General features: G+C 44.9%; 1 protein-coding gene across 6 annotated transcripts in view; it reads right to left on the bottom strand.

Annotated features, from left to right (window-relative positions):
* Positions 1–23,887, bottom strand: part of HDAC8 (histone deacetylase 8) — a 236,281-nt gene that overhangs the window by 19,971 nt on the left and 192,423 nt on the right. For 4 of the 6 annotated variants that reach the window (XM_087426788.1, XM_087426793.1, XM_087426794.1 and 1 more), the window contains one exon: positions 4,665–4,770. In XM_087426788.1, the coding sequence (XP_087282914.1) occupies positions 4,665–4,770 (106 nt within the window). Of the gene's footprint in view, positions 1–4,664; positions 4,771–15,218; positions 15,308–23,887 lie in introns of all 6 variants that reach the window. The other 2 variants (XM_087426789.1, XM_087426790.1) reach the window with 1 other exon arrangement.

Here is a 23,887-nt window from a genome sequence, read left to right as displayed (position 1 = left end):
CTAAAAGGCCTAGGTCAGGGGCCAGAATTTCAAGTATCGCCCATGGCTGTCTTCCTCCCATTTCCCAGGAAACATCGGATTTCAGGTGCTTTGGATCAGCCACACAGAAGAGCTGGGTGTGCAGTGCAGGGTGGGAAGGGTTTACTAGGGGCAATTGGAAAAAGCAGATGGAGGATGATGAATAGACTTGACAGGGCAACACTGCAAAGAGAGGAAGGGCACCGGAAAGGCCAAACAGCCTGACTCGAAAGCCCCAGTTCAGACAGACCTGGGTTTAAACGTCAACTCCACCACCTATTAGCACAGTGTGTGGCACACAGTAGGTGCTTAGTAATTACTTGCTGAATGAATGAATAAAGGTGACCTTGGCCAAGTCACTTATCCTCTCTGAGCCTCATCTGTAAAATAAATAGTAGCTATTATTCTTATTAATTCACCTGTGTGGTCTCTCCCCACACCCACATCAGTTTACTGGCCCATCTCCTCAACTCTGCACTGCAGAGGCTGCCATACTAAGCCTCCTTCATTAAGGGTCAGAAAGTGTAGATGTGCACAAGGCCTTCTCTTGCCTCTTGTGTCCTCCACCCCTCCTCCTCCTTCTCTTTACCTCCTGGCCCCATTCGTTTTCTTTTCTATCCCAGACAAATTTGGGTTACAGTCTGGGAACTCAGAGCAGGTGCAGAAACCTCCAGTTACAACTCCAACACATACTCACATATGCACAACTCATCCCCACCCACAGAAGCTTGGGCCTGGGCTGTGGGTCCCCTAGGGACCTTTACTTAATTCCAATGGCATCAGTACCAGGGACTAGAAAACCTCTACCCCTGTTTCTCCATGCAGAGCTAGCCAGGCTTGGGGAGCTAGCTGCCTCTGGGGAATGATCACATCAGCACTGTTCCAGCTCTAGAAGGTTCACTTTGAGCCAACTCCCCTGGAATATGTCAACCAGAGGAAAGGCAAACAAATTTGAGGACATGAAGATGGTGCGAGGATGATTTTACAGTAGTGGTCATGAACTAGGCTCAGTGATCCACTCTCTAAGTCACACTTCCTCGTGAACAATGACACATATCTTCAAGATTCATTGGCATGAGAAGAGCAACTTGTGGGAGCAAAACATAGCTTTTCTCTGTATAAAGCTAATAGCTTGAGTTGACTCTCCATGGTTTTATTGTTGTCTTTTTTCCCTCTTGGAAAGACTAATGGGCAGTAAAGATGGGATAAGGTGAGGTCTAAATTTGCCTGTCCCTCCAGTCATCCTGTGGCATGAGAAATGCATCTCTATAAGGTGAAGTTCCTCAGGTTTATCTCCAATAGGTTATAAATCCCATCTTTTGTGCTTCTAAGGGATGTGGTAAGAAAGAAAAAAACCCGCAAGCTCAAAGGCTGAATGTGCTGCCTAAACTCCCTCCCACAGACTGGAGCTTAATCCATCCACTCTCTCACTGCCACCACACCTCCCCAAATCAATCTGTGCCCCCCTACTCTGTTTTGAATTGGGGTGGGGTGGGGGATGCAGCCACAGCGAGAATTGGCCAGCTTCACGGAGGTTTTACATGCAAGAACAAATGGCAGTCTTGTAGGCAGGTTCAGGAAAATCTTTCAGAATGCAGAAAATTCAGCAGCCTTTCCACACTGACCATTGTCATGGCAACGCACTATCTGATGGCAGCATGCGTCACCAGGCTGGAGGGGCACAGTCTCAGTATAGCAGGTTAGCCTGGCCATTTTTAGCAACATTCGGACTTCTTTCTACCCTCGTTTCTTCTAGGGTTGGCTGAATTTCTTTTTGGTTCTGGACTTGTGTGCTCTGCTCATTTGCATGGCTAGAACACAAGACTTTGTCAATATGAAAGGAATGGCTAAATGGAAAATCTGAGCATTCCTAGTATTCTATAGCCACTCTACTTGCTGTGCACCCTCTCTGGCTCCTCCCCACCCACTGTCAGCCACATAGTTTCTTTTCTTCTCCTCAATTCCTTCCCATACACAGCATTACCTCCCCCCACCATCCGACAACTGTGACTCATCTACCATGCCCTGCACTCTCATCATATTCTTTTTCTTGTTTCTCTATTTTCTCAGTTTAATGTACAGCATCCTAGAATCTTAGAGTTGGAAGGAACCTTAACAATAATTTAGTACAATCACCCTCTTCCAATGCAGAAGCTCCTCTACGATATGACAGCTAAGTGACTGTCTAGCCTCTACTTGTATGTCTCCAGTGACAGAGACCTCATTCCTTTCTGGGCAGCCTATTCCACTTTGGACAGCTCTAATTGTTAGAAAATTCTTCCTTCTGTTGAATGAAAATCTACCTTTTTATAATATCGACCCATGGGTCATAGCTCTGTGCCCTGTGATCACATAGACTCTGTCTACATCCTCAGCTCTGTGACAGACTCTCAGAGACATGAAGTAGAGACTACATTCCCCTGGGTCTTCTTTTTTCCAAAAGTCCCAGCTCCTCCAACCAGACCTCTTGGAGCCTGGGCTCCAGTCCTCTCCCCCTCCCGACTGCCCTTCTGGAGCACGCTCTTATTTATCTAGAGCCCTTTTAAAGTGAGATCAATACTGCATCACCCTCTCTGGAGGCTACCTTGCCCTGGTGACTCACACTGAGCTCCATGTTCACTCAAATCCCTAACTCTCTTTCAGGCAGAATGCTGCTAAGCCATGTCTTCCCATCTTGTATGCGCCCAATCGCTTTTGAGGACCCAATTCCTGGTCCATACATTTTCTTCCAGTTTATTTCATTGTGTTACAATCAGAATATGGCTTTAATCTGTTAGGATATTTGAAAAATCTTGACTTCCATGTAACTTACATGTCCTCTAAGATTTTCTATTATTTTTTCACCAACCCTCAAACTAGTATTTTATCTCAAGTCTTTTTAAAATTTATTCCTCTTTTGGGTTTCTTACCTAGTTCTCTTCCCTTTGAATTACCTTCCTTATGTCTTTTCTCGCTTGTCATTTCCATTTCCTCAAAAGAAAGATGTCACCACTCTCTGGAGATATGTGTCTGGGCACGTGTGCAGGAAAGCATGAGGGCATATAGGTATTTGCACATGCGTAGGTGTGAAGAAATAGCTGCAGAGGCTTGTTTAGTTTCTCTGTTTCTATTGCTTTGCCTGTGCTCTACCAGGATTTAGAGCCTGGATGGGGGGAAAATGGCAAGGGTGAAGGGAGAGGGGTAAGGGAAGTTGGTCCAGGATCAGTCCCAAAGAAAACAGGAAATGTGTCTTGGGTCTGAGAGGGGCAGGAGGAGACTAGGGTGGGAGTGCTCGTGCTAATCAGGGCTGTAGCACAATGAGAAGGACTGGAGAAGGGCCAGGAATGGAAGGATTTTAAAGGCCTTAAAGGTTGGACAAGGGAGGAGGATTTGGTTAGGAAGTGAGGACTTGTAGGATCTTAGACATTGAGAGGCCAGGGGGAGATGGCTTGAAACAATAGGGTCAGGCTGAAACAATAGGGAAGGCTGAGGGCTATAGGACACCTTAGAAGGGCAATAAGCATTGCTGTGAGAATAACCTTATGGGTGTATGACTTACAAGCTTAGAAAATTTTCTCTGGTCAAAGGAGCCTGGGATGTGGAGTCTTTGCCCATGGACTTGGCTGTTGTCATAGACTGGGCTCTATGAGAGGATAGGGCCTTAATATAACCCTCGGCAAAGACCCCCAGGACACAGTGAGTTCCCTCAGACTAACTCTGGCACAGAACAGGCCTCCCTTTCATGCTGGATTCTATTCCAATGAAAGAGTCAAAGGAGGAGAACTGGTGTGATCTTGGTCATTATATGAATAAACACAGGGATTTCATTCTCCAGGATGGGCAATATGATAATACCCTTGGCCTCTTAACTCTACAAATAATTAGGACCCCGCACAAATATGCACGTATACATACAAATTCAGTTAAACAGGAAAATGGATGCCAAAACTACTTTAAAAAAATGGTTGATAAAGTGAGTTGAGTTGTCAAGCAGCTGCTGGGGTTGGGGGGGGGGGTCTACTGGAAAGCTGAGGGCAAGGTCCCCAAACAGCTAGTGGACATTGTGATCAAGAGGGCAATAACCTGATGACTGCCATTTTCCCTCTGTCCAAAGACCAGAATAATTGTAGGCTAGCCTTTGGAAAGGAAAGGATAGGGCAGCAGCCCCATCTCCAGTGCTCTGGGTGAGACTGAGGAACCTACTCCCAGGTCATCAGAATCCCTGACTATTCATTGTAGGCTTACATCTCTCAAGGCTCTACTGGCCCAAGGAATCACACGGAAACAGAATGTCTGCGAGCCCCTCCCCCACACTGCCAAGTCTGAATTGACTTGAACTTCCCTCATCTTAAAGAGGGTTTTACTGTTGCCCTTTTAAAAGAAAAGGGGTTCCCGGGCATACTTTAGAACTGGTTTTCCGCTGGAGGTACCTAAAACTGAAACTTTTGTCCCCAAAAGGTGATATTAGCTGGCCAAATGACAATCCCAAGTAGAGTGGCCAGTGTGGAATTCCAACTATAAGCTATCAGGCCAAAAAGAAGTTTCCCTTCCAAGCCAGTGAAACGATTAGCCACCAAAAGACAAACGGTCTCTGGGGAAGCCCCCGGTGATGGGCCACCACAAGCTGGGTGGAATGAGGAGGGCAGGACTCGAGGGGTGGTGCTCACCTTTGATGTAGTTGAGGATTTGTTGGACTCGGTGGGGCTCATTGCGGTCTGGCCGGCAGCTTGGCGTGATTTCCAGCACATAATCAGGACCATATGCTGTGAAAAACTGTAAGGAAAAGGGAAAGGCCAAAAAACAAACTAAACCACAGAAAACCTCCAAACCAAACCACATACAAACAGAACAATCAAAAGGAAGCCACCAGTACTGGCAAGGCGAGGGAGGCCCAGGTGGGCAGGGCAGGATGATGCAGCAGGAAGCCTGGTCCTGGTAGTGCCATTCCTCTTGGTCAAAACCCCCAGTGACAGTCCATTGCTAAATTCTTTAGTTTGTTCAAGGTCCTCTCTGCTCAGTGCGCAACTTTTCTCTCCAGCCCTAGCTCTTCCTGCGCCCTGTTCTCTAGCCATGCTGGTCTGCTCTGGGCTATCCCAAATCATACCACGCTTTGTCCCCCTCAGGATCTTTGCCATTGCTCTTTCCTGAGGCCTACAAAGGCCCTCCCCCAATGCCTGCTGCCTATGAAAAACCTCCTCATCCTTCCAGGTGCAGCTCAAATGTCACCTCCTTCACAAAGCTGTCCCTCATTCTCCATCAACCCTCGGAGCATTCTGTTGGTACCTCTCTTATGGCCCTTGTTCAACAAGTAGACAGTATTTGCCTGCGTATCACATGCAGGTCACTGTCTTGGCTGCTGTGGGGACTATGAAGATGGACAAGACCTCCTCTGGGGTCCTCTAGGTATTCTTGAGCACATTCTGCATTGGGTAGAGAATTTTCAACAGTGACCTGATGTCCCCACACTGTATTATCAGCAACCTGAGAGCAGGCAGCACCTGTCTTCTTTACCTCCTTGGTCCTCACAGACCATGGCAGCTGCCTGTTTTGGTTGCCTTGAATTCCCTGACCCGGGAATGTCAAACAAACTCAGTTTCTCTAGCTTTTCTTTCTCTGTAGTAGAGTTTGGTTTTAAATTCAGGGATTCAAAATAAAAGTTTTTGGATTCTATTTCTAGCTCACTAGATGACTCCTTGTGACCTTTGGTAAGTCACAATATCTGATTCAGCTTCTCTATTAGGGCCCGCTTGGGGGAAAACACTCCATGACAAAGGAAATCATTCAATTGGGATAAGTCTTTGAATGGGAAATATGTAAAGCTACTATTTCTGTTTAATTTTTAGCAGAAATAGTATTTGTGCACACTCTCTGGAGAGAGAGCATATGGTCCTTAACATTATGTGCTTTCAATAGTGATATTGTTAGGTGGTAAGTAAGCCAGGGAAATTCAAATTTCACAGAAAAAAATGGTACAGAGGGCATGAAAAAAGGGATCTCGATATGTCATGAATTTGACGTCATTCAAAGAGCCTCTAAAACATAATCCAGGGTTATTACCATTGCCACCAAATTATCCTCATTGAGAGTCTGGAGGTACATCTGGTACCATGGGAGAGGTTGTGGAACAATCTCCAGGGATTCTAACAGCGTCTTTGTGGAATCCATGGCAGTAATTTAATGGGGAGATGGCTTTTGCACATCCATGACAGAAAACTCTACACATTTAATTAAAAGAAAAATGCCCAAGACTGTGCCAATGCTTATAATGCCTTTTTTGTGTGTGTGTGGACTGACCTAAAAAGGAGAGAGGGACCTAGTTCCTTCCTGCGGGAGTTATTACTCTCTGATGCCTGAAGCCTCAAGTTCTGGAGAAGGAAGAGGCCTTGAGTAAAGATTATCTTTACCAAACCCATATATGGAACAGACAAGAGGGCTCACCTGGGGAACACATCCAGAAACTAACCCCAGCCCCCATTATGATCAAAGAAACTTGAGAGGTTTGTATTTTTAGCCAAGGAAGGCCCCTCGGTCCAAGCCCGAGGGCCTTGTGGGCTTGGCTCTGAAAGAGAAGGCTTCAAACAGGTGTGGCCCTCTCTCCTTAGGTGGCCTTTTCTCCTCCAGAGGGTGTCAAGTAGTACACTCATTTCATGGGTATGGAAAGACGGGTTTAGAGAGAGCAATACAAGAAAGGCAGCTGCGATGAAGCAGCCACTCAGGGCTGGCATCAAACCCCTGGCATCAAAGTGCCATAAAAATCAGAGCAGAGTGCCTTGCTGAGGTATAGGCGGAGAGAATGTTCTGCCTCCATCTACGAAGATAACACTGCTGATCCTGTCAGCAAGACATGTCATGAGCTATCTGTTCAGGGCTGAGTGTTTGGAACAGCACGTTCTCCATGTGAATGCCAACTGCATGGTCACCCCCACTCTCCTACTTTAGTCCCCTCTTGGACTAAGAGCACACGGTTGCAAGATGGTCAGCTGGGGACAGAACTGAATGCTACGTTAACAGAACTCAGCTCGACTGGGATTGAACCTCTTGTCCTGGCTGCATTAGCACCTGGCTTTAACTAACCCATAAATAACCATTCTTTGCTGAAGCAGGCTGGCTGCAGGTAATAGCCAAGTCTAGGTTCCTAAACATCTCCCCACCTTTGCCAATCAAATATTATTCCCAGGTCCTGCTTATTGGCACTATTCTTAGGGTAGGGGACACAGATGATTTAAGAAAGTCCCTGTTTTGTGATCTAGTTCCACACGGCAGCTGGCTGGTCCTGGCCTTGGGAGGCTTTGCTTGGGGCTGAGGGAAGCGACAGGCGCCGGGAAGGCAGAGGCTGTATCTAAGGCAAAAGTGGTGCCCTCTTCCCCTCGCTGGCTCTCTCGTGGCGTTTCTGTTTCTGTATTATACTATGCTTTTATTTTTGCATTCATTAACCCTTTTCTACTGGACTATGAACTCTGCAAAGGCAGAAACTTCTGTTACATTCTTTTTGTATAGCCTGTAGAGGTGAACTCAGTCATCAAAGGTTCTCCTCAAACCATTATTTGAAAATTATGTTGAAAGAAATTAATTCGCAAAAGGTTTAGCTGGCTGTTCAGTTAATTCTGTGGAATAATGCAAAGAGCCAACTCATAGCATTAACGGCTTTTCTAGACTCTTGAGGCAGCATGATGAGGTGGAAAGAGCACTGGCTTTAGAGTAAGGCAGAGCTGGCTTTTCACATCAGATTTGGCTGTGTGCCTCAGGCGAGTTTCTTAATCTCTGCTTCGTCATTGCTACCAGAGGGATGATAAACGCTGATCTGGCTGGGTTGTTAGGAGCCACTGATAATATATACAAAAGGGCCCAGCACATAGTAGGACCGCAGTAAATGTGATTGCCCTCCTCCGGGGGCAAGAGGCCCTTGCCTAACTGTTGCCTCACCCATACCCTGGAGGCTGTTGGGCCCAGCACTTGGGGCTGCGATGCAGAAAGAAGAGCCTGTTCCTCCTGCCAGACAAAGCCTAGCAGCCCCAGTGTCCTCTCCATTTGCTTAAGCCATTAGCTCCGCCTAGGGCCTGTGGAGACACTGACTTCTCTCACAGTTTCCTGCCCTGCACTCCCACCGCTTGTTACTTACTGGAGAGGTGGAGAGGAAATCTGATCACATAAGGCAAAAGAGATGTTGGGGTGGAGGGATTTGGCCAGCACTAGAAATAGCTTGAGGCCCCACCCTGAAACTGCCCTCCAGCCCTGAAGAGGAAAGGAAACGGGCAAGCAGCAATCCCATTCCCAGACAGGTGGAGCAGGGGATGAAAGAGGCCAGCCGACCTTCAAGTGAAAACCCTGGCTTTGATCTCAGCAAAGGAAGGAGGGAGGTGCTAACCCTTCTCCACCCCTTCCCCTCTTCCCCCAGCACTGCTTTTGCTTTCTGGGTTTCAGTTGATATATTTTTTAGGGGAACAAGGTAGGAAGGGGGCAAATGGAAAGTATGAGGTGGGACTGAGGGATGGGAGTTGAGGGTAATGGCTACTTTAGGGAAGGCGGTCCCTTCTCGACCCGGGAGTCAACGAAGAAAGAAAGGAAAATAGCTCAGCTCTCGTTCAGTTCAGCCCCACTCAATGCACCTTTCTTGCTCACTACTTTCCAGCTCCTGCTTATGCAATGCAAACAGCGTCCACTTAGATATTTGGTCAAAAAGATATTCAGAAGAGGCCTTAGGGTTGCTGTTACTCCTTCATAATCCTATTTGGTCATAGGAAACCGAGACACAAACCTGGAGCAGCCAATCCTTTTATCCTTCCTTCAACATTTATAAGTACCTACTATGTGCCTGACTAAGTTAGTCACTGGGGTACAAAGACAGTAAGACATATTTAGTAGGAGGGGTTATCATAGAACAGTGCGATGTGAGGTATAATAATAATACTAAAGATAAAAGTAATAGCAGTTAACATTTATTAAAGGCTTATGATGTGTCAGGCACCTAAAGTGTCTCAGCACTTTTTATCCATTGACTAACTTAATTCTCATAACCAACTCATACGGAGGGACTATAATTATTTCCATTTTAAGATGAGGATCTGAAGCACAGAACAGTCAGATAACTTGACAGAGGTCACACAGCTAGCATGTGTGGAGCTGAGATTTGAACCCAGGTCATTCTGGAGATCAGCACTACCTATAGGAGACTCTAAACTACCCCAGAGGTAGTGATTGTGTAGGGGAGTCTGCAAAGGAGCTATGGTGGGTGGGAGGGAGGCATTCCCAAGAGAGCCTGGGCAAAGGCAGGGAGTGTGGAATAGAGCAGCACATTTTAGGCACCAAAATTAATTTGATACGGCTTGAGGGTAGGGCGTAAGGAAAATCAGGACACGAGATCGTGGAGGCAGGCATGAACCTCACGGTAGGAGCTACCTGCTCCCCACACTAAGACATTTGGCCTTATCCTAGACTAGAAGGTCCATGAGGGCAGAACACTGTTGTGCTCCCTGCTGTACTGCCAGTTCCCAAAACAGTGCTTGCACCTGGTAAGTGATAAATAACTATGTGCGGGATAAGTGAATGGAAACCTGGGGGAGCTTGTAAATGAGGGAATCAACAGGTCAGGTGTGCACTTCAGAGGACTCACTGGTTACAGTGTGGAGAATAGAATGGCATTTGAGGGAAGGAATGAAAGTAGGGAGACCAGTGAGAAGGCTGATGCTATAGCCATGATGATGGTAACAGGGCCTGAACTAGAACAGTTGTGGGAGGAATGGAGAGACTGGAAAACTTAGAAGATAGCATCAATAGGACTAAACAACGAATTGGATGTGGGAAGTAAGGAAGAAGAGAGTTAAGGATTTCTGACTGTGCAGGAGGTGCATTAATGGGATGAGGAACACAGGCGGAGGACAAGGGTTCATGGTAGGGTGTACGTGTGTGTGTGGGTTCAGTGGGGAGCATGTTGAGGGTCAGGATCCTGACGATATAGTGGTCTGGAATTTAGGAGAGAGGCTGGCCCTAAGATACAAGATATGTGTTATAGATTTGAGAGTTATCAATGACATAAAGGAATTGGATGAGAATTGCCAAGGAATTGCCTTGGCTGGCAGAGAAGGCTTACTACAGAGTGAGAAGAAAAGAGGGGCAAGGAAAGAATCATGGGGAATAGCCAACATTTCAGAGATGGACAGAGTGAGTGGAAACAGTTCTGGAGATGGTTTGAGATATTGCAGAGAGGTTAAATAAAAGGAGGGAGGTCTTCCGATTGTCCAGGGGAAGGAGACTTTTGCTGTAGCAAAGCCAGCGGAACATGTGGACAAGGCCTGACCGGAGTGGGCTGAAGAGTTGGATGGGAGGAAGTGGAAATGAGAATGATGGTAAGAATACACTCTTTTTTTAAGGAGTTTGATACAGGGGTAGGGCTGGGGTAGGGTGGGTGTTTTAAGATGAGAGGGTCTTAAGTATATTTATAGGCTGAGGGGAAGAGCTCATAGGATGGGAGTCAGAGGCAGCCTATAGGGATTTAGAGTTAGTTATGTCTGTCCTTCTGGCCCCTTAGCCAGAGCTCCACAAGGGAAGAATACTGTTTTATTCATATTTATATTATTTACAGCTCCTAGCATAGGGCTTGGAAAATAATAGGTGCTCAATTTATGTTTGTTGAATGAATGAAAGAAAATGTGTTTGGGATTCTGAGGACGTTCACATCCAGTAGGGAGAGTTAGGGTCTTGAAGGACGGGGTGATTGCAAACAGGCAGGGATGGGGTGGGGTGGGGAGTAGTCAGTGGAGGCAAGAGAAGGCAGGACAAGTCTGGGGACCAGCAAGTACTGTAAGTAGGCTAAAGCTGGAAAAGGAAAGCACAGGAAGCCTTGAATCCCAGGTTGAGGAGACAGGACTTGATGTGACAGGCACTGGGGCAGCGTCAGGACTGGAGATGTGCCTTAGGAAACCTGGGAGCAGCATACAAAGGCTGGGTGACCAGTGTGGAGGCTACTGCAATAGTTCAAGGGGGAGATAACAAGGGCTTGAACAAGGGTGATTGCTGTGGGGATGGAGAGAATGGGAAAGAGACATCGAAGGTAGGGTCACTAGGACTTTGGTAATTGGTTGGCTGTGGAGGAAAAGAGAGACGAGAGAAGTCAAAGTGAACTCCCAGATTTTGAGTCTGGGTAATGGGGAGAATCGCAGTGCCACTGACAGAGCTGGGGTAAACTAGCAGGAAGAGCTAGTCTGGCTAAGAGAAGGTGATGGGCTTGGGTTTAGTTGGGTTTGAGATGACAGTAGGGCATCTGGGTCACCATGTTTAGCAGGCAGCTGGAGATGTGATGATGGTGTGTGGAAGTGAGGTCATGGCCAAGGACTAAGGTAGTAGAAGGATAAACAGATCCAGTGAATAGGCACAAAAAGAGCAACCAGAGAGGAAGAAAGAGAACAGTAAAGTGAAATCTCATGGAGCCTTAGGGATGAGATTCAGCAGGAGGAAAATGCTTCAAGGGATACATTTACCACACTGGCAATATGCTGCTGTGGCTAAACTAGCTTCTTTCTCTCCTAGTTCGTAGAGGGTACAATGAGACTGCTTCTAGCCAGCCCCCTTTTTATAATACTCCAAGTAGCTCTCAAATTTTTTATTGTTAACTCAAAGTTTACCTTTTCCTAAAAATTCGACTAGATTCTATCAGGGTAAGTCCAAGGTCAGTGCCAATTCCTCTTACAGCCCCTGGAGGCTTTGCTCTGTCTTCAGCTGGGGAGGCTGTGCTAGTGACTGTGATGTGGGCCCTATCAGGAAGAGCATTTCTTGTCCTGAATCACTCTGTGAACAGAACTCATCACAACCAGAGGAACATAGCACCAGCGCTTTGAACCATAACATGGTCTTATACGATGCTTTCCTTTATCACCAATTACTCCATCAAAAAACCTGGGCCCAATCATGATGGAAACAAAAAAGCCCTCTTTTTCCAAGAAAACATTTCTGTTTACAGGAAATTCGGTTATTATATATATCATTTATTGTACATTTTAAGGACATAAAATTGCGGTGGTATTATCGGGAGTAAATTTTATTGCCGTGGCTTTACAACACAAACATACATAGATAATAATAATCCCATTAGTTGTTGGACTGAACTGGCAGGCAGCAGCACAACAGAGGCGATTGCTTGTAGGCAGGGGAATGGGGAATGAGGATTGTCCAGAGCATGACCAAGAGGCCAGGGAGATATGGGCTATTGGAGATAAGACGTTATATGTGGAGATGGACATGAGGATGGAGACCTGGTGTCCTGTCTAGACTACATCTGTATCCCACCTGCGGGACTCATCTCACCCCTTGAACAGAGTCAGTACTTAAGAACAGCTTCATGGTGAGGCTCATATACCAGTGCCAAGAACTGTTTGAATGAATGAATGAATAAATGGAGAATGGAAATAGTTTTATTATTCAGAAGTTTCAGTGGTATTTTAACTATTGGTATAGAAAGAAGTTTATTAAGCAAGATAATCAGGTAAATGTTAGCTTATTTGAGCATCAATTATATTTAAGCAAATAATACGTCCAATATTAACTAATCTTATTTCATTAGCTAAAGTACTTAGAGGATTCATGAATACATATATATAGCCCTTAAGTGTATTGTGTATTCACTAAGGTTCCTATGTTAGTCAATCCACAGTAATTCATATATGTGTATTATGTGTGTGTGTGTGCGTGTGCACACACACATATGTTCCATTAGGTGCTGAGTGTTATTCTAGGCCCTGGGGGGAAGTTGAGTACAAAAAAACAATAAAGTCTGGTGACTGCTCTTAAGAAGATGAAAATCTAAACAGAGAGAGAAAGATATAATTATAGGAAGGGCAGAGGAACAAATCTAAGCTTAACTGTGTGACATTGGCTAGAGTGCAACAGAATGCCCTCCCATGTGTGAGGCACTGGACAAGTGAGGTGACTTGTCCAAGATCATGGTGCTAAAGTCACAGATGTGAACTTTAACCCATGGCTTCGGACTTTCAGCCCAATGGGCTTTCCATGACACCATGAAGCGAAAAGCATAGTAGTTAAAGACTGAGATTTCTGGAGTCAAATGGGATGAGCCCTACATTTTTGTTCCACCATTTACTAGATGTGTGACCTTAGGTAAGCCTTGGTTTTCTTGTTTGTAAAATGGGGATAATAACACAACATACCTTATAGAGTTGCTGTGACAATAAGTGAGTAAATTCATGTAAAGCACTTAGAACATTGCCTGGAGCACAGTAAACACTCAGTAAATATTATTATTAAATGCTAGATATTATTATTATCATTGTGCTTTATCAACTGTACAAAGAAACAGGACTTCTGCATGCCATGGACAGTAGTAAAACCAGACTTCTTTACAAATGCCCATTCAGACTGAATGAGGGTGAATTCCAAAGAGCTTACCCTGTATCCAAAAACCCTGAAGCCAGAAAGATCAAGAAGAGAAGGATCCAAATGAAAGGGACTAAGAAAAATGGAAGAGAGGAGGCAGGAATAAGAAATTGGAAGTGGTAGGAAAGGGAGGTAGGGGGACAGAGGTGACAGAAAGGAGAGAAGATAAAAATGGGGGGGGGGTAAACTGGCAAGGGAAGGAAGGAGGCACAGAGGAGGTAGCAGAAGAGACAAGGGCAGAGTGGCTGCTACTTCACCAGGGGTCTCCCTGCAGGCCAAGATTTTCCTTCAGGGTATGGTTTCAGGGGTTTGGGGGAAGGGCCTTGGCCAAGACTAATACCTTTCCCACATCACTGCTGATCCTCAAATTTCCACTATTAGAGAGAATTCCTTCTTCATAAATATGTGCAGGGCCAGCTCTGGTTATACCATATGTCTCTGTTAATCAAATGAATATTTTGGAAACAAGCCTACATATGAAACGTTTTTACATCAATTTTTCCTTAAGCCAAGGGGAGAGATGGAAGAAGGGAGAGTATAGGGATATTGCTTTACCTGGCTTGCTGCTGGACAAGTACTATGATGACCTCGAAAATGGATTCTTCTAGAGGATTAGTAACTGCTGCCTTGGCTTGATCCTTATACTGCTCCAAGAAACTGCCCTCTCTCTATTCCTTCACTGCTAAACTTCTTAAGATGTCTCTTTCCTTCACCACCTTGACCTCTTCATTTCCCAGACACTTCAACCTACTGTTTTCTGGCTTCTTCCCCACACCTCCATTGAACTGTTTTCTAGAAGGAAGATGGCAAAGAGATTTCAACTTGTTGGCAACTCTGATTGATTGGTAGTAGCTGCTTGGGGCACTATGTTGAGAAAGATTCTGAGGTTGTGTCTAGGTTCAGCAGGAAAATGTGCCATGATCATTTTGTCATGTAACCCATGGAGTACATGGTGGGCAGCGTGAGGCCTGGGAGGATGTAGTCATATGTGCCCTACATTTGCTATTCCTGCTTTAGGAGAACAAGAATGATCTTCCTAATGATGTCTTCTTTTCAGTTTTCACTCGTCCTATTTGATCTCTCTTCAGCACATGTCATCAGTTACCCCCTCATTTTTGGCACTATCTTCTCTCTCATCATCACTCATCTCCCTGTTCCTTCTCAATCTCCTTCCCAGGATCCTCTTCCTACCTGTTTCTTAAATGTACGTGCCCCCAGGTTGTACTCTCAGCTCTTTTCTCTCTCTCTGCAAGACTTCACACTTTCTGCTGTTGTTTAATCACTTCTATGCAGAGATCCTACATCTCTGGGTCCAGTGTTTACCTGCAGCCTCTGACTTGCATTTATAGTTGTCTGCTGGACATTTCTATGTGGAAAACTTGAATTCTTGGTACTTGATGCTTAATGTGTTCCAAGGAGAGCTAATTCAGTATAAGTCCCTCCAAAGAGAATGTTCATCTTCTCTTTTTGTTCACTCAGCACCGTAGGTGAGTCCCATCATACAGTAAGCTCCTCAGCAAAGATTTGAACTTATGACCCTGAATGGGTCAGTGTGCTTATGCTTTGTTTAGAGGCACTGGATTTTGTGCTTTCAAAATACCTGAAATGGTATGGGATTAGGGGATAGAGATTAAGGGATCTCTGTCTCTGTGAGATATTCCCATTGTTTGATGAGCAATGATTTTTTTTTCCTGCCATTTGTCAGATGAAGAAAAACATACCTAACCATGTGCAAGAAGATAGAGAGAGGCACAGGGTACTCCCAAGACTAGCATTATCTTTCAGGGGAGAGCCAGACAGCAAGCAGTATGCTGTGGGTACTATTTGAAAACACTCACTTGTTATCTGCTGGGGCAGGATGCAGGGTGGGAGGTGCTGGGGAGACAATGATGAAGTAGACAATCCCTGGTCTTGAGGAGCTTACAGTCTAGTAGAGAAAGGAGATAGGTACAGGAATAACTACGATGAGATGAATGCTAGAGGTGAATCATTTCTCTAGAGCTATGGGAACTCATGTGGGAATTCTTAATTCTGAGTGTGGGGGCTGGTAATGGATAAAGCTTCATGGAGGAGATGGGAAGCAAATGAGCTGGCCTTGAAGGATGAGTAAGATTTAAATAGGAAGGGAGAGAAGGTAAGAAAGGCAGAAGGAGCAGAATGAGGACAGTGAAGATATATTCTAAATAAGTTATCAAAAATTAATTTATGAGAAAGAACAGAGTACTGGGTCAAAACCAGCACCAGCGCAGCTCTGTAAGCAACTCTCTTGTCTTCTCTGAGTAGTGCGTTCTTCCTTCGTGGTGGACAATGATAGACTGGTGCTCTTGGCAGAGGCAAGAGAAAAGTCACGGAGGGACTAGCTACTCCATCAGAGTAGGATTTATCTCTGATATATCCATCAGAGTGGTTACTTGGGGGCAAATCGGAGTTGTACTTGCTTAGAACCTATTGATTCATTTGTTGCCTAATTCACTTGATACCAACATCTCTTGGGCACTCTGGTGTGCCAGGCTCTGGGTACGAAGAGATGAGTGAGACTCAGCCCCTGCCCTCAAGGAGCGGATGGGGAGACAGCTGTGCAAACACTAATTCTAATGCTCTGTGGTAAGGGCCATAATAGACATGCAGGCAGGGAGCCCCTGGAGCCCAGAGGGAAGACAAAGCAAAGCCATGCTCTCTGAGTTAGCCTCTGATTTCCCTGTCTCCCTTCCCTCCCTGAGTTTTCTGTCAGAAATTCAGAACTGATCATGTCACTGCCTCTGCTTAAAAACCATGGTGGGCTCCCCACTGACTGCAGGACCAAGTTCAAACTCTAAAGCAGGACAGACAAAGGCCTTCAGTCTGATCCAACTGGCTTCTTCAGTCTTATCTCACAACATGGTCTGGGCTATGGCCCTTAAACTGTAGCCTCACTGAACTGTAGTGTCTCTCCCCGCTCCTCTTTATCTGGACAACTCTTGTGCTTCCTTTGTGGCCCTGCTAAATGTTGCTTCTCTGCTGCACCAGCCCCAACTCCCCGAGATGGAGTAAGTTCCTCCTCTGCATTCCCACAGCTCGCTGTCCAACTCTCTATTCCAGCACTTATCGTATTATAGTGTAATTGTTCACGTGCCCGTCTCCCCTGCTAGGCAGTGTTCTCCTCAAGGCTGGGAACTGGGCCTTATTCTTTTCTTTATCATAGAGATTTGGTACAGGTCTGGCACACAGTAGGCACTTCATATATCTCTACTGAGTGAATGAATGACTCTGACATGTGGCCATTGGGGCCCCGTCGTTGTCACCAGCTGGCGTTACTTAACATGAGAGATGCATAAAAAATGAAGGGCAGCCAGAGTAGCTGAAAAACAGGCGGCTCTAGTGACATCATGAAAACACAAAATAAAACTGGAGAAGGCTGAGACAAGGCTCCCACTCAGGCTTTAACAAATGAGTCTCCCTTCGGAGCAGCCCCTTTTTGTCTGCTCTCCCATTCACTTTCGAAAACCCAGTCATTGAAATGATTCTAATTATTCATGGTCAGTGGCATATCCAGGAAACACTTAGTTTACAAGCAATTAAAATACACTAAAATAGATTTATGCAGGTTGAACCTGATCCTGCTGGTAAGAAGGGAGTAAATGACTTACATCTTGGAGGGGTATTTGCTTCCCGAGGTCGCTCTTTATCACTCTTTATCTCCTGCACTGGTTGGTGCTAACATGGCAAACATCCGGAGGTCCTTCTTAAGGTGAGTGTGCTGTGAACAGTGCGAGGAGCCTGTAGACTGCATGCTTAACCGCAGCTAGCTGTCCTGTAAACGTGTGATCGCTGCCTCTGCCCACACCCACCCGCCATGGAGAAAAGGCTGGCTCAGCAGCAGGCAGCTTGGGGCAGTAGGAAAGCTCCCAGCACTGTGATTGGAGGCTTGGTTTCCAGTAACATTGGAACCACTTGGAATCACTTAACCCCTCAAGGCTCAGTCTCCACATTGGTAAAATGGGGGCACAAATTTCCACCCTGCCAACTTTAAAGGGTTGTTTATGAGGATCAATGGAAGAAACTTTATAGAAAGCTCTAGAGGCTAGACAAACAGAGGGGGTTTCACTTTCATTACAAAAACTCTAACTTGTGGCTGTTGGGTCTCTTCAATGCTCTAGATGTGGCTAATGCTCATCGGCAGATTAGTAAAGGTATACTTAGGCTCATCTCCTAAGAGTTTATTTAGGAGTCCACACAAGGACCATACATTACCTCGCAACACTCAAAACAACAGTGTTTTAATGTCCCTCTAATGAAGACAGCAGTCAGCAGCTAAACAAACAGGCCATTTGGTTGAGAACAGACACGGGGCAGCAAAGGCCTAGCACATGGAGTCCAGGTGTCCTCAGAGATTTTGCACCACCCCTCCCTTTACAGCAGTCTCTGCTTCTTTGGGTTTGACTCTAGGGGAAAAAAGGCCTCCTTTCACAGCTCTAAGAAGCCTAGAACATATAGCTAAGCCATTCAGTGGGCCAATGTGATTGGTGCAAAATTTAGAATGAACTCTTTGAAATGGCATATTTCAGCATCAGCTTTTGAGCTAAGTGCAGAGGAACTGCAGAAATGCCAAAAGGCTGGCACAAAAGCAGGGTAGGGAAGCAGAGGTCATGGGAAATCAGTAAACTGGAGTGATGCTCCACCTGGAAGTCTGAGCTTAAATTATTAAGGCCTTGAGATACGTTAATGAAGCTGTTTACCCTACATCTGCAAAAGGATCTTGGGTTCCTGTCACACCTCCCTGTCTTTCTGCTCACCTTTCCCTTTTTGCAGAGAATGCCCAGCCCTCCCTTCTCAGCCTAGACCATTCCTACTCATCCTTCAACACCCAGCTCGAATGTAACCTCTTTGAAGTCTTTGCTGACTCCCCAAAGGTGGAGTTCCTTGTTCCCTCCTCTGTGCCTCCGCAAGGCCTTTTACAGCCCTCTGGCACACTCTGGCATATTTGTTTACACACACGTCTTCCCCATTAGGCCACGAGTGCAGCTCTCAGGAGCAAGAACCACATGGTCCTTCACTTAGCACAGAGCAGGGCACAAAGATGTCCCTCCGTCAAGGCTGGCTGAAGGAAGGAGCATTTGCGCATCCACGTGCCAAACTCATTTATTGGATCTGCATAGGACCCAAAGGGAAGGCTCATTAGGCCGTGATTTGACATGGTATACATGCTTCTTCCACACTGGTTTACCTGATTAGCAACTGTGTTGGTGCTTGCAAGCAGCAAGAAACCTGCTGGAAGAGGTAGCCTGACAATGTACCAACGAGGCAAGGCCTGGGTGGCCTCCTGGTTCAGGCTATTGGCTTGGTTCCCACAACTTGCAAACGTGAGCTGAAAAAGTGCTGCTCTCCACCCCCACCCTTCAACTCCCATGTGCTTGCTTCTCAGGAAGTTGCCCAGCAGCACAGACAACATCATTTAGTATGTTTGAAAATTGAAAATGCATCCATTACCAGAGAGGAATGCCTAACGGATGGAGGCTGACCTGGCCTCGGCTCCCACAGAAGCTGTGGTTCAGTGGCCACAGCCTCTGGTTCTGCTAATGATGAACTCGATGACTTCGGACACATGGGCTCATCTCACATTCCCCATCCTCAAAATGGGGAGAATGATGAAGATGTTGCATGGATTGAGTCAATAAGAAGCTTGACTGAGATCCTGGTGGATGGGGGAAGCAGCAGTTGATGCTGGCAGAGCCTGTAGGGTTTTGTTGTTTTGGTTGTTTCTGTTTGTAAGTGTGAATCATTCTGCCTCAAGCCCAGATGTGCAGCCCGTGGAGAGGAAGAGAGGAAGGGCAGGCGGGTGGGCACCTCTGGCCTGGGGTGCAGCAGAGCCAGTGCACATGGAAGTGGACAGGACAGGACGGGATGGGATGGGAGGGGACCGGACAGGACAGGATGGGATACTCAGCTGCTGGCTTGCCGACAGCTGGTCTCCTGCTCCCTGGTAGGGACCAGGAGCAACAAGCTCTGAAGGCTGTGCGTACTGGAGTACTTTTGCATTGAAATCAAATAAAACTCATGATGAAGTCAATCTGACACATCTTTAATGATATACATAATGATTATTGTGCTGTGCTGTAATTAGGCATAATGGTAATCAGCTCCCAGGAAGGACTGCAATTATGATTACTTTTACACAGTGAACCTGATATTTCTGAGGGCAACCAGGATGGGGGTGGGGGGTGGGGGTGTCTGGACAGGAGGCAGAGCAGAATGCTAGCTGTAAGGCATTTCTCCGGTTCTCCTTCCTTTCCCCTCCCCAACCCACCCGGAGGTGATAATCCCTCCACTCCTTATTGGGGAACAGAAAAAAGATCTGATGAGGGGCTTGGATGGCTAGTCCTTTCTCCAGCCAGGGAGAGGCCACCCTGAAGCTCCTAGGATTGGGGAATCTGGGATTTTCAGAGAGGATGTGGGCTGATTAGGCCCCTCTTGTCCATGAGGCCTGGAATTCCACGAAGTGGCCTTAAACCTAAAAAGTATATGCCTAGGTGTGGACCACCTTTGGATCCTGATTTGAACAAATCCATGCAGAAAAATATTTTTGAGACAATTAGGTAAAACTTAACCATGACTGGTATTAGATGGTATTAAGGAACTATTAATTTTGTTAAGTTTGATAATGGTATTGTGGTTATGTTAAGAAAAGGTCCTTATCTGTTGGAGAAATATACTGAAATATTTCTAGGCCAGCAACTGCGGAATGGTATGGTACCTGGGATGTGGTTTATTTCAAGAGAAGAATGGGGAATAGAAGAAATAAGAATGGCAGAATGTTGATACTTGTTGAGCTGGTGATGGGTATATGGGGATTCACTATACTCTTCTTTTTGCTGTGTATATGTTTGAAAGTTTCCATAATAAAAAGTTGAAAAAAATCATATACCCTAGACTGTTCTGGCAGTGATTCATACATTAGTGAAAATTAGTTTGATCATGCTAACCACACCTAGCAGATGCAGGCAGCTATGACCAATGAGATTTTGGATGGGCAGAGCCAGGAGGGTGGGCAGGTATATGCTGGAGCATGGGCCACTGTCGGGGACTGTGACGTCCTGGATGGGGTGGAAAATGTATGTGAGGGAATTGGGAATTTAAATGCTTAGAGGACAGTCTGCAAGTTCTGGGAGAGAAGGCAGGAAGTGAAAGAGCAGAGGAGACAGAGTGCTATAGGTGCTCAGGTCCACGTGTTAGAGTCCCCACTAGCCTGTAAGCTCCCAGGGGTTGGGCCTGTATGTTAATGCTCTCTTTCTTCCCTAGAGCTCCCAGGACATTGGTTTATTCATTTTATTTCACTCATTCACTTATTTAAGAATATTTGTTGAGGCCTACTATTGCCAGGCAATACAAACGCATGCATGTGGTGGACAAAGGAGATAGAGCAGTAAAGAAACCAAAGTCCCTACCCTCAGGGAGCTCACACTCTAGTGGGAGAAGACAGACGGTAAATAAACAGCAAGGATATATGTCAGATGGTACTAAGTGCTGCAAAGAAAAATAACCTAGGGTAAGGTGGAGAGGGAATGCTGGGTAGTTGCTCAGGACCAAACTTGCATGGCACTTAGGCCCTCATGAGCTTTGCCAGGTCCCCTTGCAGCCTGACTTTCAGTCACGTTGGACACTGTGCCTGGGTTTCACCAAGGGCTCCTGGACCTCTTGGCCTATGTATATACTTTAACCTCATTCTTGACTTAATTGCCCCTTCCTATACCTGATTAATCCACATTTCTCTCTAGGTACCAGTTCCTCCAGGAAGCTTTCACAGGCCCTTCCTTCTTCCCACCTCCACACTACTCCCTGGGTCTTCTCTGCTACCATAGCACCCTGGCATGAATCTCTACTACAGCACTTACCATCTGGATTATAATTCTCTTCCCAACTAGACTTTGAACTCTTTGAGGATAGAGAGTAGGTCTTTTTATATCTACATAGCACAGGGCCTAGAACACAGTAGGGATACTATACGTGTTTAACGAATACATGAATGAATGGATGGATGAAATACTGAATATGCTCTATAGTGAACACTGGAGACTTGGGAAGCATCCTCACCCTAAATCAAATGCTGGGGATGTAGGGGTGCTAGTGTGTGCTCAGATATCGAAGGGAGAAATGGGATCCAGTATACTTGGACATGTATCAAACTCTATGATGATGATGATAAGAATAATCATATTTGCACTCAACATTTATTGCATGGAGTCTGGAGCCAGACAACTTGGGTTTTCATTTTGGCTCTACCATTTGCTAGCTGTGTGATTTGGGCAGGTTACATATACTACCTGTGCCTCAGTTTTCTCATCTGGAAAATGAGGATGATAACACCCTATTAAAATGAGATAAAGTTCTGCAAAGCACTTAGAATAGTATCTGGCAAACAGTAAATGGTATATAAGGGGTTGCTATTAGTACTTAATACAGTGAGCCAGAGACTGTGCTAAATGTTTTATTTATTCATGTACATTGAGCGCAAGCCAGTTCTAGGCCCTGGGGAAAGAGTGCTTTCATGGAGCTTATATTTGACCTAACTTTATCCTCACACAATACAAGGGAGGTATTGTACATATCCCCATTATTTAAAGAAGAGTGAGGCTTAAAGCTGTTGAGTAACTTGTCCAAGGTCACAGAGCTCATAAATTGAAAATTAGAATTCTATCTCTGGTCTGTGTGACTCCAAAGACCATTGCTCTACAACAGGGATCATCAAACTAGGGCCCATGGGCCAAAACAGTCCCTCTGTCTATCTTTTTCCCTTGAGGATATAATTTACCCTTTTAGAGTACACAATTCAGATATTCACAAGTAGTATATTTACAAGGTTGTGCAACCATCACCACTAATTCCAGAACATTTTCATCACTCCAGAAATAAACCCCATACCCATTAAACATTCATTTCCCCTCCCCCCAGCCCCTAGTAACCACTAATCTACTTTCTGTCTCTATGGATTCACCTATTCTGGATATTTTACATAAATGGCATCATATAATATGTATGATTTTTGTGTCTGGCTTCTTTCACTTAGCATAATGTTTTCAAGGTTCATCCATGTTGCAGCATGGATCTGTACTTTATTCCTTTTTATTGCTGAACAATATTCCATTGTATAGATATACCACATTTTGTTTACCCACTCATCAGTTGATGAACATTTGGGTTGTTTCCACTTTTTGGCTATTATGAATAATACTGCTATGAAATTTTGTGTACAAGGTTTTGTGTGAACATATGTGGATATATACCTAGGACTGGAATTTCTGGGTCATTTTAACTCTATGTTTAACTTTTTGAAGAACTGCCAGATTGTTTTCCAAAGCAGCTGTACCATTTTACATTACCACCAGTAATGTATGAGGGTTCTAATTTCTCCACATCCTTGCCAACACTTGCTATTGTCTATCTTTTTGATTATAGTCATCCTAGCAAGAGTGAAGTGGTATCTCATAGTGGTTCTGATTTGCATTTCTCTAATGATTAGTGATGCTGAACATTTCCTCATTTGTTTATTGTCAATCTGTGTATCTTCTTTGGAGAAATGTCAATTCACATCCTTTCACCCATTTTTAAATTGGGTTATTTTGCTTTTTATTATTCAGTTGTAAGAGTTTTTTAAATGTATTCTAGATATAAGTCCCTTATCAGATATATGATTTGCAAATATTTTCTCCCATTCTGTTGGTTGTCTTCACTTTGATAGTGATCTTTGAAGCACAAAGGTATTTAATTTTGATGAAGTCCAATTTATCTATTTTTTTCTTTTTTTTTTATTGTGGTAAGAGCATACTATCTGTTTTTCCCTTGGTAGCTTGGGTATTTGGTGTCATATCAAAGAAACTAATCCAAGGTTATGAAGATTTACACCTACATTTCTTCTAAGAGTATCATAGTTTTAGCTCTTACCTTTAGGTCTTTGATCCACTTTGAGTTAATTTTTATATATGGTATGAGGCAAATGTCCAACTTTATTCTTTTGCATGTGGATATCGAGTTGTCTTATCAGCATTTGTTGAAAAGATTATTCTTTTCCCATTGAACGGTTTTGGCACTCACGTGAAAAACCAACTGGCCACAGACGTATGGCTTTATTTCTCGACTCTTATTGCTATTCCATTGATATATATGTCTCTTTATATGCTAGTACCACTGTCTTGACTATTGTAGCTCTACAGTAAGTTTTGAAATCAGGAAGTGTTAGTCTTCCAACTTTGTTCTTCTTTTTCAAGATTATTTTGGATATTCTGGGTCCCTTGCATTTTCATATGAATTTTAGGCTCAGTTTGTTGATTTCTTTAAAAAGAACTAGGTGGGATTTGTTTTTTCTTCCTGAGGAAGATTAGCCCTGAGCTAACATTTGTTGTCAATCTTCCTCATTTTTTGCTTGAGGAAGATCAGTCCTGAACTAACATGTGTGCCAATCTTCCTCTACTTTATATGTGGGTCACCGCCACAGCATCACTGACAAGTGGTGTAGATCCATGCCCAGTATCTGAAC

Source organism: Ceratotherium simum, chromosome X (genome assembly GCF_057802395.1).
Source record: "Ceratotherium simum simum isolate JZ-2026a chromosome X, ASM5780239v1, whole genome shotgun sequence".
In the NCBI taxonomy this organism is placed as follows: domain Eukaryota; kingdom Metazoa; phylum Chordata; class Mammalia; order Perissodactyla; family Rhinocerotidae; genus Ceratotherium; species Ceratotherium simum.
This window is presented reverse-complemented; position numbering and strand designations above follow the sequence as displayed.